The sequence below is a fragment of the Rana temporaria genome, chromosome 3, assembly GCF_905171775.1.
Source record: "Rana temporaria chromosome 3, aRanTem1.1, whole genome shotgun sequence".
Lineage (NCBI taxonomy): Eukaryota > Metazoa > Chordata > Amphibia > Anura > Ranidae > Rana > Rana temporaria.
Genome location: NC_053491.1, coordinates 336097765 through 336112092, shown reverse-complemented (window position 1 = coordinate 336112092; position 14328 = coordinate 336097765). Strand labels below are relative to the sequence as shown.

The 14328-nt window shown below is 43.3% G+C and overlaps 1 protein-coding gene across 2 annotated transcripts in view; it reads right to left on the bottom strand.

The window, feature by feature from the left end:
* Positions 1-14328, bottom strand: part of RNF145 (ring finger protein 145) — a 63499-nt gene that overhangs the window by 23070 nt on the left and 26101 nt on the right. For both annotated transcript variants that reach the window (XM_040345066.1, XM_040345065.1), the window contains exons 5-6: positions 7614-7849; positions 1654-1829 (exon numbers count right to left, since the gene is read on the bottom strand). In XM_040345066.1, the coding sequence (XP_040201000.1) occupies positions 1654-1829; positions 7614-7849 (412 nt within the window). The remainder of the gene's footprint in view (positions 1-1653; positions 1830-7613; positions 7850-14328) is intronic.

Sequence of the window (14328 nt, the reverse complement as noted above, 5' to 3'; positions counted from 1 at the left end):
TGAAAATATTACAATTATGACAGCAGCAGGAGGGGGAGGATCAGGGAGCAGACGGAGCTGACAGGAAGGGAGGGGAGGAGGGAGAGGACAGAGGAGAGCTGCGGATGACCAAGGTAAACTGACCACGGTGTCGGGGCTTAGCAGCCATGATAAACCATGGTCAGTTTACAGGGAGGAGAGCAGAAGCAGGCAGGATCGACCAGGTATTTTTGGTGATAGAAAGGGCCAAATTACACAGCACAAACACTGTGCTGCATAACATGCTTTAAGGGAACAAGATTTATTTACTTTGAATAAAAAAACACTTTAAATTAGGATGCCTGTGTGGGACAAGATGAGCACTTAAAGTGGAAAGTGGTAGTAGTCATGGCTGTAGTAGGCTTAGGCTGTTTTTGTGGGGTAGAAGACCTTGTTCCCCATAACCTCCTTGATAAGGTTTTCAAGGGATAACCCAAACAGGCAATTAACAATTGAATGGCATGGGGTTTGCAAGCAGGTTCAGCCGACCTAGCCTTTAACAAAATTATGCACAGAGAGAGTGTCATCCTAGAGACCCGATGAAGTACATTCTCTAGGGAATGAACAAATTATCACCGAAAATATGAGCTTCAATTGTTCCAGAAGAATAGGGTCCTCAAAGTCATGATAATGTTCTCTATTCGATTGCCCAGTCAGGAAGAGGGGGAGAGGGCGAGGAAGCGCCCTCAATCCCTGTACTATAGCCTGAAAGGTCAGTCTCACTACTCAAAAACTCACAGCATAATTTGCATGTCAGGAGATTGTGACCAGCTCTCTATGGTACCGGTTCACACATCTCCGCTGGGCTCCTGTGCGAATTGCACAGGAGTCCTATGCGTCCTCTGGTCTGTTTCATGTGCGAATTCAGCCAAAAATTCGGACTGAAATCAGACCTGAAACAATGAGAACAAGGACACAGTCGCTCCGTGCTGCGGTGTGAACCCAGCCTTAGTTGCATAAAATATATCTAGTGACTATATACCTAGATAAAATGATAAAAAAAAAAAAAAGCAAAAGAAAAAAGCAGGCTAGCAATCACTGACAATGGTAAATATACTGTTATATACTGCTCATTTTTTCTTTTAAATTAAGCAAAATTTAATAGCACTCAGATGAACAACCAAGTCTTGTAATAAAAATGTTAACTCAAGTGTTAGATGGTCATCTATCCACATAGACACACACTTCATTTACACACTATCTCTGGAATGTGATAAGCTTTCCAAGCCAATGAATATTAAAATGCTGACTAACATGCCAGATTGGTATTTAAGGTCTACGCCTGACAGGTCACTCGTGTTATCTGCTTTGCATCGGACGCACCCTAGCAACCAATATACAAAGCAGGTTATTAGCAATCATCTTGGGTGATAAATACGAGAGAATCACGAGTAACCTCAGCAATGTTTAGGCTTCCCCAGCCCCTCACTGCCAGATGTTTATGGTTAAGTCAGTGTCAGAATGAAGACAAATACTTTTTCTGTAGAGTGCTGCTAAACATTTAATTAAAGCAAATATAAACACTAAGAGTATGTCATTTTGTTTGCTGAAGCACTATGAAACATTTGCTTTTTTTAACCTGTTCTTAAAGTTTGTCTTTTCACCTAAACTGTTAGTCCATTTACTGAAACATACCTTGTAAGAAAGAGGAAGAGGAGCCTCTCCCGAGAGGTAGGCTGGTCCCGTGTGCTGAAGTATGTGTAAATCTGAAGAGCAAAAAGGACCAACCAGAAAACCATAAATAGGACCGGGACCACAAGTTGATTCCACAGTGACATCCCCAGGGCCAGTAGACCATACACTTCTACCACCTGTAGTGCAAGAACAAACAAGAAAAAGTGGAGGTTCACAAACAGAATTCATCCATGATGAGAGAAGACATAACCCATACTGATGGGATCAAAAAGGTTAAAAACAGGATTTTGTTTTTATTTGGAAATAGTTAATGCCAAATGTTTTTTATATCATTCAAAAAAAGTTCCACAACTTTGTGATACATATTTTATTGGAGCAAATTAAACTGTGAGCCAATATACAAATAATCCCACACCGAGGTCTTTAAAAGTGCACTTTTATATAATCTAACAGTAAACAGTCATCTGAATTCTACAACAGGCTCTTCCATGCATTGGGCTGCCCATTTAGTATTTTTTTGTATTAGGTATACATGTCTACAATGTTAAATTAAGACGGTAATTCTCCCTGGAGAAAGAAGCCGTTTTTTGTAACCGATCCGACAAGCACTTTTGCATTTGGTAGGCGGCTGAGAACAATGGGACAAGGCATGGAAAAAATGGGAGCATGCATGCTGTAATGGGAGTCTCAATGACCAAAAGAGTCATGCAGAAGGAAAAAGAACCCAAGTGCCAGGTAACTATCAGACATTGATATTCACATAATAAACCTATCTGGGTTTTGTGGGCTTTCTGGAAAGGGAAATTGGAATTCAGTTGACAGTTTACTTACAGTTTATTACTTTATTTATACGTTAATCACTTTATTGAAATCTATATTTGGGTTATACCAAGGCTGCCATAGCTCTGTACGTATGGGACCAACAGATTATCTGCATTCCTGACTCTGTCAGCTCCCTCTTGCCATCGCAAGTTCCCAGGAAAAAAAAAATGCAAAACTGGGAAAGTACCTAAAGCAACCACATTGTGTGCACATCTATTAGGCAAGCGAGTAAATCAACAACATTTGAATGCATATTGTCTAACTCCAAGCTGTATATACAGTGGAACCTCGGATTGCGAGTAACTCTGTTAACGAGCGTTTCTCAATACGAGCAATTATTATTTTTAAATCCTGACTCAGTTTGCGAGTGTTGTCTCGCAAAGCAAGCAGGATTCAAGCCTCTGCGTTGTGCAGTACCCCATTTGGCCATTTGAAAATACTCAGTTCCCGAGCCTTTCCGAATGGTCTCTGAGTATTTCCAAGTCTCTCCAGCGCCCCCCCACCTCTGGCCACATGCGGTATTGCATGCCATAGAAGTCAATGTGGAACAAATTATTTTCGTTTTCATTAACTTCTATGGGGAAACTCGCTTTGATATGCAAGTGCTTTGGATGACTAGCATTCTCCTGGAACGGATTATGCTCATAATCCAAGGTTCCGCTGTACTCGAATGCTTATTGGGTTTAAGCATATCAGAACCAAACATTTTCTTGCAAATAGTCAATAAGGTCGCAAGAAATGTGTTGAGAAAAAAATAAAAAAATTACCTGCCAAAGATTTGAGAAGAATGAAACGTGAAGCTACCAGGAACCCATTGTCCTCCAGTGCTGTCATATTCCAGAACTGCAACCTACCTGGAGTGCCCAGAAGTACAAGGTGTTCAGTGCTCAGAGACATGGCCAAGGTAAAGAAACCTCACTTTTACTTTCATAAATATTCAGGTTGGAGGTTTAACATTTTGGATTGACCGAGAGCACTGTAGTTGTTCAATGACAATAATCCTCAAAAACACCACTTGGCTAATAATTGTGCACACAGTGTAATTAGAAAACAGCAAACCATCGCTTATCAAGCTAGGACAGCATGGATGATACAAATTAAACAAAAAGCTGACTTTAGGCCTCTACCAGAGATGCCATATTCACTCAATTCATAGTGCACATCATTTGCAGGTACATTGTACACTATATTACCAAAAGTATTGGGAAGCCTGCATTTACACACACATATATGAACTTTAATGGCATTCCAGTCTTAGTCCGTAGGGGTTCAATATTGCGTTGGCCCACCCTTTGCAGCTATAACTCCTCTTGGAAGGCTGTCCACAAGGTTTAGGCGTGTGTCTATGAGAATGTTTGATCATTCTTCCAGAAGAGCATTTGTGAGGTCAGGCACTGATGTGGACGAAAGGCCTGGTTTGCAGTCTCCACTCTAATTCAACCCAACAGTGTTCTATCGGGTTGAGGTAAGGACTCTGTACAGGCCAGTCAAGTTCCTCCACCTTAGACTCGCTCATCGATGTCATTATGGACCTTGCTTTGTGCACTGGTCCAAATCATTTGGTGGGGGGGGGGGGATTATGATGTGGGGTTGTTTTTCAGGTGTTGGACTTTAGTTCCAGTGAAGGGAACACTTAAAGAGGAAGTAAACCCGGATGGGTTTTACTTCCTCTTAGTTCCCCTGCAAAGTAAAAGCATAATGGGCTAGTATGCATCACATACTAGCCCATTATTTGGCATTTGCCTGAAAACAAAGCTCACGCTGTCCCTGCTGATGGCCGCATCCATCATCGCCCCTCTTCCTTCCGGGGGTGCATACTCCAATTCTGTGACTGGCCAGAGCCCAGTGATGTCACTCCCATGCATGCACGCAGGATCCGTCAGCCACAGCACTTGCGAGTGAAGAAACTGTTTATTCACAGCGCATGCGTCAATGACATCATTGGCGCAGTTTACAGCAAACATCTTGTAAACGCCGCACATTTAGGAGATAGAATCCTAGGCTTACCTAGAGGTAAAAGTCACAATCAGAGGTTTACAACCACTTTAAAGTGGTTGTAAACCCTATACAACCACTTTTCCCTACAGGTAAGCCTATAATAAGGCTTACCTGTAGGTACTGAAAATATCTCCTAAACACCGGCTCATGCGCACTGAGTGACGTCACGCGACTCCGGCCCATTGCAGAGACGGAGTCAACGGCACGGCCCCCGGAAGGAAGAGAGGTTGAAGATGGACAATTACACAGTGGGGACAATGGTGACATTGCAGGCTTATTCTGCAGATAAGTGGCACATAATGGGCTAGTATGCGATGCACTGGCCTGCACAGAGTCCTGATCTCAACCCGATAGAACACCTTTGGGATGAATTAGAGCGGAGACTGCGAGCCAGGCCTTCTTGTCCACGTGTCTGACCTCACAAATGCACTTCTGGAAGAATGGTCAAACATTACCATAGACACACTCCTAAACCCTGTGGACAGCCTTCCCAAAAGAGCTGAAGCTGTTATAGCTGCAAAGGGTGGGCCAACTCAATATTTAACCCTATGGACCAAAAATGGGATGCTATTAAATTTTTAATGGCAGGCGTCCCAATACTTTTGGTAATATTATGTATATGGGCAGTAATTATAAAAACGACCTAAAAGTGTTTTTATAGCCCAAGCTTCTGTAGTCACCAGCAGTGCATGTTTTTCCAACTTATTCATTTAAAGTAGTGCTTCTACTTTGAGGACCACAAAGTATGCAATACTGAATACCATGGAGAACCAAGACTGAGAATCAATCCAGTCTTTAAATGTCTTGTCCTATACCAAACTCTCACAGAGCAACTGTTCAGTGACCTTGATAAAAATGTACAATGTTTGAATCCTAGCAAGGTCATGTAATCTTTGGGAGATTTTATTTTTTGGCATCCCTGGTTCTAGCACATTTGCTAGAACCAGGGATGCACAAATCATAGCGCCCCACACCCAGGAAATGCAATTTCGGGCGCTGGGCAGGTGATTCTTTTTTTTTTTTTAGCTCCGTTACAGGCAAGCTGCAGGGTTTTCAGCTGGCGTTTCTCTTTTCACTAAAAGTAAACAGATTGGTTGGTTAGCCATTAGATTGCTTTTAGGTCGTCGTCTCAGGCTTACCATTCTCACCAGCCAGCCCAGGAAACATGGATCTGATGCTTTCCAAAAAAAAAAATGATGACGTTTGCTCCTGGCCTCCTAGATCATAGAGGTGAGGAGAGACGATCTGGTCTCTCCTTACTTCTACGGCCAGTCGTGCGAATCGGCAGATTGCATCCTTGGTTCTCCGGTGAGAATGGCAAGCCTAAAAAACACTGGTGAGCCCAGGAAACAAACAATCCGGTGGTTTGCACGCCTGGGCATAGAGTAGAGGTGAGACCAAATCTTCTCTCTTCACCTCTTCATGATCTAGGAGGCCAGAAGCAACGTCATAATGTCACTTCCGGTTTATGATGGATGTAAACAAACAATAAAAATTTTTGTAAAGCCCCGGATCAATTTATTTTATTATTATATTTTATTTTGATGCTTTCAAGGGTAGAGGAGAGATCTGGGGTCTTGACGACCCCAGATGTATTCATAAAGAGAACCTGTCATGCTTTGTTCTCACAAGGGACGTTTACATTTCTTGTGACCGCAATAAAAGTGCTTAAATTTTTTTTTTTTAAAAGGGACAATTAACACTTTTTCTTTAAAGCACCCCCATCTTCACGTGCAAAGGCGAACGCATAAGTAGGTCACGCACGCATTTGTAAACGTTGGTCAGGGATCGCCTCAAAAGTTAGTGAGAGCAATAATTCTAGCGCTAGACCCCCTCTGTAACTCTAAACGGGTAACCTGTAAAAAAGTTTAAAAAGTGTCACCTATGTAGACTTTTAAGTATCGTAGTTTGTCACTATTCCACGAGTGTGCGCAATTTTAAAGCATGACATGTTAGGTATCCATCTATTCGGCAGAACATCATATTTTATATATTACCAAAAACCGGGTTATATTTTGTGTATTTTTGCATTAAAATTCACAAAAGTATATTTTTATTATTGCGTTTGAAAATCCGCTGCGACAGTGCAATATACAAATTTGCATCAACCACCATTTTAATCTATAGGGTCTTTGCTTAAAATTATATATATATATATATATATATATATATATATATATACCGGTATATATATATATATATATATATATATGGGTCCCAAGTAATTTCCCAGCAAAAAAATAATTAAAAAAAAAGGAGTTGTAAACCCGGCGGACGGGGGCGAGTCGGGCCGTTTGTGTCAAAGGACGCAGCAGGACTCAGAAGCATGCTCACACGAGTTCCCCCATGGAAATCGGCTCCCAGGAGTGCTGCCAGAAAAGGAGGATCGGGGCTGCTCTGTGCAAAACCCTTGCACAGAGCAGGGAAGTACAACATGTTCATTTAAAAAAATAAGAAAGAAAACACAACAAACAACAAAAAGTGTCAGAAGAAGGCCTGGTCTTAAAGTGGTTAACAGAGCGGACACAAAAGCTTGATTTGGCTGCTCAGCATGCGCTTGTACTGAGCACTCAAGTGTTTTCATGTGCGAACGTCAACTGAACATTTTTTTTTTTACTTGCTTGGGCCGGGGCCTTATTTATTCATTTAGCAAATACACTTCTGTTGAGCGTTAAGAGACCCTGACACCAACCCCCCCCCCCCCCCTTATCCTGACAAGCACCCATTTGGTGCTCAATCACACTGCAAGGTCTCTCCCCTCCCTGCTAGTCCCCAGGCATGGTAAGGGAGGCAGGCAGGGAGGTGAGTAGGAGATAAACAGCGCAATGTTAAAAAAAATAAAAGTTTAAGTCGCCATAAAGCCCCTTTCATTTTTTAAAAGCCCCAGACATTCCTAAAAGCACCTCTGCCTAATAAAAAAAACATCAATCCTTCACCTTATTTAAATACGGTTTTGGTTAGAATTTTTTTTTTTATTAGGACAAGTAAATTGTCATGAGGGACAAGTTGATTGGGACCCTGAATTGGTCCCTTGGACAAGTACTGAAACATTTCCCCACCCCTCTAGAATACTGCAACATGTCAAAGCAGACTTAAGATTCATATTGATAGTTCCTCAGCATTTATTCAAAACATTTTACCTGAACCAGCTCCCTGTATGCCGACTTCGCAAGGTTAAAAGGCACCAGCAGGTTGGATGCCAAAAAGTACAGCACTTCGAGTCCAGTGAAAATCATGGCAAACTTGTTAATGACGACGATGGTCTCAATAGGAACAAGGCAGAGGCGAGCCATCAGGGGGACCATGTGAGCGGAGAAAAGCCAGATCTGTTTTGTCTTCATCACACAGGAACAGAGAGTACAGACGACCAACTGGCCTGTAACATAATGTCACAATGACCACGAGTTAAACCTCTGGTAGCATAAACAGGTTATTAGAGGCAATTTTTTTTCTGGGAAAAGGGGGTCAATCAGAAAACTTACAGCAAGGACAAGTGTCAATCGCAGCTAGATTGTGAGGGTCACTTTGCTTGCACAAGTTAAGAAAATGCAAAACATTTAATTGGTTGTTTTGAGTCATTTAGACCTATTTTTCTAGTACTACTTATAGTCTAAGAATTGCTGGAAAATGAAAAATCATGTAATATACTAAACTATCCCTTATCTCTCCTATCAAAGTTTACAAACTTTGTTGATACTAAATATTATGCAGCTGAGCAACTTTATCATATAAAGCACATATGCTTTTATGACCCATAGGAGTTAGATAACTGTTGCCTAACCCTGTAGAAGCTGAAAGGATTTGAACAATTCTGGAAAGTCACAGCAAGTTCAGTCAATGGATCAGGAGAGAGTAAGACCCCTTTCACACTGGGGCGTTTTTCGGGCGTTTTTTAGGCGCTTTGGCGTTTAAAAAAAGCCTGTAAAGCGCCTGAAAGAAGCCTCATCTGCAATCCCAATGTGAAAGCCCAAGTGCTTTCAGAGGCCTTTCACACTGCCAGCGCCCGAAAAACGCTGGTAAAGCGCTGCTAAGACCCCTTTCACACTGAGGCGCTTTTCAGGCGCTTTGGCGTTAAAAAAAGCTTCCTCAATGGGAAGGGGGCTTTAGGAGCGGTGTATTAACCGCTCCTAAAGCGCTGCAAAGAAGCTGCATGCAGGACTTTTTTTGACGCCCTGCCAGCTCAGCGCCTCAGTGTGAAAGCACTCAGGCTTTCACATTGGGATTGCAGATGCAGCTTCTTTCAGGCGCTTTTTTTTAACGCTAAGACCATTTTCACACTGGGGTGTTTTTCAGGCGCTTTAGTGTGAAAGCACTCGAGCTTTCACATTGGGATTGCAGATGCAGCTTCTTTCAGGCGTTTTACAGGCGCTTTTTTTAACGCTAAAGCGCTTGAAAAATGCCCCAGTGTGAAAGGGCCCTTAGACTACTAGTCAGGGAAGGTTAAAATATTGTTCCCCTAAAAGTTTATGTCCAGCCAAAATTAGATTTTTTTTTTCAAAGTTTTGGATAGAGTGTGGAATGACTAGAAAACTTGCTAGGTATTAACTGCTATTCAGGGCTCTGTCACAGAGATTTTCCCTCAATTCACAACTGTGACACACACAGTAATAGAAAGCCGAGTTGCAGCCTTCCTTATCCTATAAACAAAAACAAAAAAAATAATAGTAAAATGGAGTACAATGCAGGGCAACAAATCATAGGCAATGGCTTATATGCAGCTAATTTCAGGTGATTGTGCACTGGCCTAGACTATGCTGGGAACGCCCCCTGTGAACCCTCATATAACCCCACCCCCTCCGTGGAACTCTAGTTTCACTAGTGTCCTTGGATGATGGACCACTCAAACTGAAGTTTTCCAAGTTATTCTTGCTTTAGCTTTCTTCACGACTTCAACTGACACTTCTATCAAGATCCAACTGCCGATTGCATCAGGGCTTACTATCAGTTTCTGGATCAGTTAGGCTGGGTTCACACTACGGTTTTCCCGTCCGTCAGCCGCATACGATTTATATGAAAAAACGTATGCGGCTGAAACGGACGGGAACGTATGGAACCGCACATATGTACGTTTTCCATTAACATTAATGTTAAAAGGAAAACGTATGCGGTTGCCATACTGTTTTAAAAACGACCGCAAAACCGTGGTTGAACACGGTTTTGCGTACGTTTAAAAAACGTTTTGCCAGCAAATCGTACGCACCCGGATGCATCCGAGTGCATACGATTTGCAATGCATTGCCTATCTCTACGTTTTCCCGTCCGGGCCCGTACGTTTTCAATACTGAAATCGTATGCGGCTGACGGACGGGAAAACCGTAGTGTGAACCCAGCCTTACCCTCGATGTAGATCTCGGGAACTTACTGGTTCAGGCACTGGATCCTGCATGTAGCATGCACCTTGGCATGCAGTGCCACAAGTGTAAAGTGGAGTTCCACCCAAAAGTGGAACTTCCGCTTATACGCTTCCTCCCCCATCCAGTGTCACATTTGGCACCTTTCAGGGGGAGGGGGGAACGGGGACTTGTTTTTGACAGGTCCTCCTCCCTCCCCACTTCCGGGAGTGAGCTCACTGTAGAAAAAATATTCACCTTAATGCAATCTTTGCATTAAGGTGAAAAAACATCGCATAACGCCGCCCCCCAGCCCCCGTTATACTTACCTGACCCCTCTAAAGTTCCGCGCGGTCCCAAGATCCTCTTCGCCGCTCAGCCTGGCCGCTGATTGGCTAGAGCGGATGGGATTGAGAGCAGCGCAGCCATTGGCTAGCGCTGCTGTCAATCACATCCAGTGACGCGGCGCACCGAGGGCCGAGTGATACAGCAAGCGGCTATGGCCGCTCGCTGTATCACGGGAGCGCGCCCGCAATTAGTGACCACCATGCGAGCGCTCGCATGACTGTGGTTACTAATTGCGGGGAGGACCAAGACAGCTGCCGAGGGACCCCAGGACACGTGGATTGGGGCCACTCTGTGCAAAACGAACGGCACAGTGGAGGTAAGTATGACATGTTTGTTATTTTAAACGGAAATTTTTTTTTCCTGTACAAACGCTTTAAGTGGAAGGGAGCTGTGTGCAGGGGAAAGGTTATTACTCCGATAGTTTTTCAGTTTATTTTTTTGTCGTCTGTATCAAAAGGAAGTGAAAACTAATAACATTCAATATGTAAAAACAGGACCCAGTCACAAATACAGGGAAATCCTGTCTTACCTTACCCACCTGCAAATCAAACTTCACCTGTCACAATGGGCATACCCTAAAGCGGTCTTCAGGGCCTGGGTGTCAAACGAATGGGCCATGGCTCTCTAAAGCCATCTCCGGCTAACTACACTTGACGCACGCACTTGCCTAGGTGTGAGCCAAACACTGAATCCAGTGCCTGAAGCAAACATTCCAAGCCAGCCTCGCTGCTGCAGGAGCCCAGTATGGCTCCTAAGATATAAATCAAGGGTAACCGAACTGGAAACTGCTAACAAGCCCTTAGGCAATAAGCAGTTGGATATCAATAGAAGTGTCAAAGTAGCGAATAAATATAAAAAGAATGGTTTAGTAAACTTCTCCATAGAAGAGGTCCATCACCTAAAAACACAAGCATGTAGTGGGTGGAGTTTTACGAGCGTGCACAAGGGCAGTCCCAGCAAAGATTTTATCAGTTTCAAATCAACTGACGGTAGCGGCATATAACTCAAGGTCTATGACTTCCTCCCCTGTGTCACGTACCGCATAATTAAGATAAAAAATGTCATTCTATGTAGCCGTTATCTTGTCCCTAAACTTTTGTCTGGTAAACTTTTGTCACCGGGACAGAAAGTAAGGATAAATCTCTCTAACAGAGCCCAGATAGCAGTACAAACCAGATAGGGGTTGTATTCTTCCCCAAGCCATCTAAAACATTTAGCTGAACATACATTTTAAAGTGACCACATCACCATAGGGTCAAAACAGAAAAAAGACAAATCTGTATAAAGCAGCGTTATACACCCGTTTCTGGCAGCCCAGGTTTTCAAAAGCTCCCCAGCTGCTGCAAGTATTCAATAGGTCAGATGGATTGCCCATTAAGTGGTTCCTTCTGCTGGCTCCTATGTGACTGTGATGATGTATGAGCTGGTAAGAGTATCAGTTATTTACGCACCCAGAAATGTTAAGTACCTGAAGTGGCCAGGCAGCAGCAGTGCAATGAAGTTTTACAACACCAGCTGCTGGAAAGTCAAGCATAAAACCTCTTCTTTTAGGCTCACATCTTAGAGGGTGCAAGAAGGCATGTAAATCGCATGCCTTCCCGCAACCGCAGAGAAAAATGCAGTGCTGCTTAGGAGATGCGTGGGGATATTAATAATCCTGACATCACCCCATGCACTGGGAACTGCACTGAATTATGTTTTCCCTGCTGCATCTTTGGAAATGGTACAGAGACTTTTTTCTCACGTTTTCATGGGAACATCAGCCCATTCAAATGAATGAGTTGCTGTGCCCAAGCAAACATGGCTGCTGGAAACCGCATAGATATCAATCAGGGGTTAAAAGGCAGGCCATTTTGCTGTTTTGATCATGTAGAGACAGAAGGGTTGATTTACTAAAACTGGTGCAGCTTTGCACATTAGCCAATCAGCTTCTAACTTCAGTTAGTTTAGTCAAGCTTTGACAAAAAAAAAAAACCTGGAAGCCGATTGTTTTTTATGCAGAGTTGCACCCGATTTTGCACTCTCCAGTTTTAGTACATTAACCAGAGTGACTCATTGAAAAAGGATTTCCAAGGCCAGGCTGCACTGCATTAAAAAAGCCAAGCAGTCACAGTTTGTTCAGTAGCACAATTGAGCAGCCATCAATAAAGTGTTTTCCACTGTCTGCAACGCACATAGAGATGAGCACTTACAGGAACAATCAAGTGTATAGGCAACCAACTATTAAAAAAGGGCTTTTGGAAGTCAGATAATTTTCAAACCATGGGCTGCCATCTACCAATTATAAGCATCTACAGTGAGGGAAAAAGGTATTTGATCCCCTGCTGATTTTGTAGGTTTTCCCACTGACAAAGAAATTATCAGTCTATAATTCTAATGGTAGGTTTATTTTAACAGCGAGAGACAGAACAACAAAAATATCCAGAAAAACGCATTTCAAAAAGGTTATAAATTGATTTGATTTAATGAGTGAAATAATTATCTGATCCCCTATCAACCAGCAATATTTCTGGCTCCCAGGTGCCTTATGTACAGGTAACAAGCTGAGATTAGGAGCACTCTTAATGCCCCTTTCACACTGGGGCGTTTTTTGGGCGTTATTCAAGTGTTTTTCAGGCCCTTTGGCAATAAAAAAAAAAAGCTTGTAAAGCGCCTGAAAGAAGCCTCATCTGCAATCCCAATGTGAAAGCCCGAGTGCTTCCAGAGCCCTTTCACACTGCCAGTGCCCGAAAAACGCGGGTAAAGCACCACTTTTGCAGTGCCTCGTTGTGAAAGGGCAAGGTGTTTTTACAGCGCTTTCAATGCATTTCAATGGAGAGGGGCTTTTTGAAATGTGTGTTTTTTTTAGCGCCCCAAAAGCTGCTCCAAAGAGGCTTGCAGGACTTATTGTGAAAGGGTCCATTGAGATGCATGGAGAGCGTTTTAATAGCGCTATTTTGAACACTAAAACGCTGTAAAAACGCTTCAGTGTGAAAGGGGTCTAAGGGAGTGCTCCTAATCTCAGCTTACCTGTATACAAGACACCTATGCACAGAAGCAATCAGATTCCAATCTCTCCACCATGGCCAAGCCCAAATAGCTGTGAAAGGATGTCAGGAACAAGATTGAAGACCTACACAAGGCTGGAATGGGAAACAAGACCATCGCCAAGTAGCTTGGTGAGAGGGTGACAACAGTTGGTGAGATTTGCAAATGCAAGAAACACAAAATAACTACTCATGGAGTTTCTATGATCATGAGAACGGTGAGGAATCAGCTCAGAACTACACAGGAAAATTTTGTCAATGATCTCAAGGCAGCTGGGACCATAGTCACCAAAAAAACACACTTGGTAACACACTACACTGTGAAAAAATGAAATCCTGCAGTGCCTGCAAGTATGCACAGGCCCATCTGAAGTTTTCTAATGAACATCTGAATGATTCAGAGGAGAACTGGGTGAAAGCGTTGAGGTCAGATGAGACCAAAATCTAGCTCTTTGGCATCAACTCAACTCGCGGTGCTTGGCAGAGGAGGAATGTTGCCTGTGACCCCAAAAACACCATCCCCACCATCAAACATGGAGGTGGAAACATTATTAAGCTATGGGGGCGTTTTATGCTAAGGGGACAGGACAACTTCACTGCATCAAAAGGGATGAAGGGCGGGGCCATGTACCATCAAATCTTGGGCGAGAACCTCCTTCCCTCAGCCAGGGCATTGAAAATGGGTCGTGGATGGGTATTCCAGCATGACAATGACCCAAAACATACGGCCAAGGCAACAAAAGAGTGGTTTAAGAAGAAGCACATTAAGGTCCTGGAATGGCCCAGCCAGTCTCCAGACCTTAATCACATAGAAAATATGTGGAGGGAGCTGAAGGTTCGAGTTACCAACATCAGTCTCGAAACCTTAATGACTTGGAGAGGATCTGCAAAGAGGAGTGGGACAAAATCCCTCCTGAGATGTGTGCAAACCTGGTGGCCAACTACAAGAAACATCTGACCTCTGATTGCCAACAAGGGTTTTGCCATCAAGTACCAAGTCATGTTTTGCGAAGGGGTAAAAAACGAATTGCACTCATTAACCCCTTCGCACCGAGCGTACGCATATTTGCGTCCTCGGCTTTCGTGGGGTTATACCGGGATGATGCCCGCAGCTGCAGGCATTATCCTGGTACCATTGTTTAGAGCGGGCG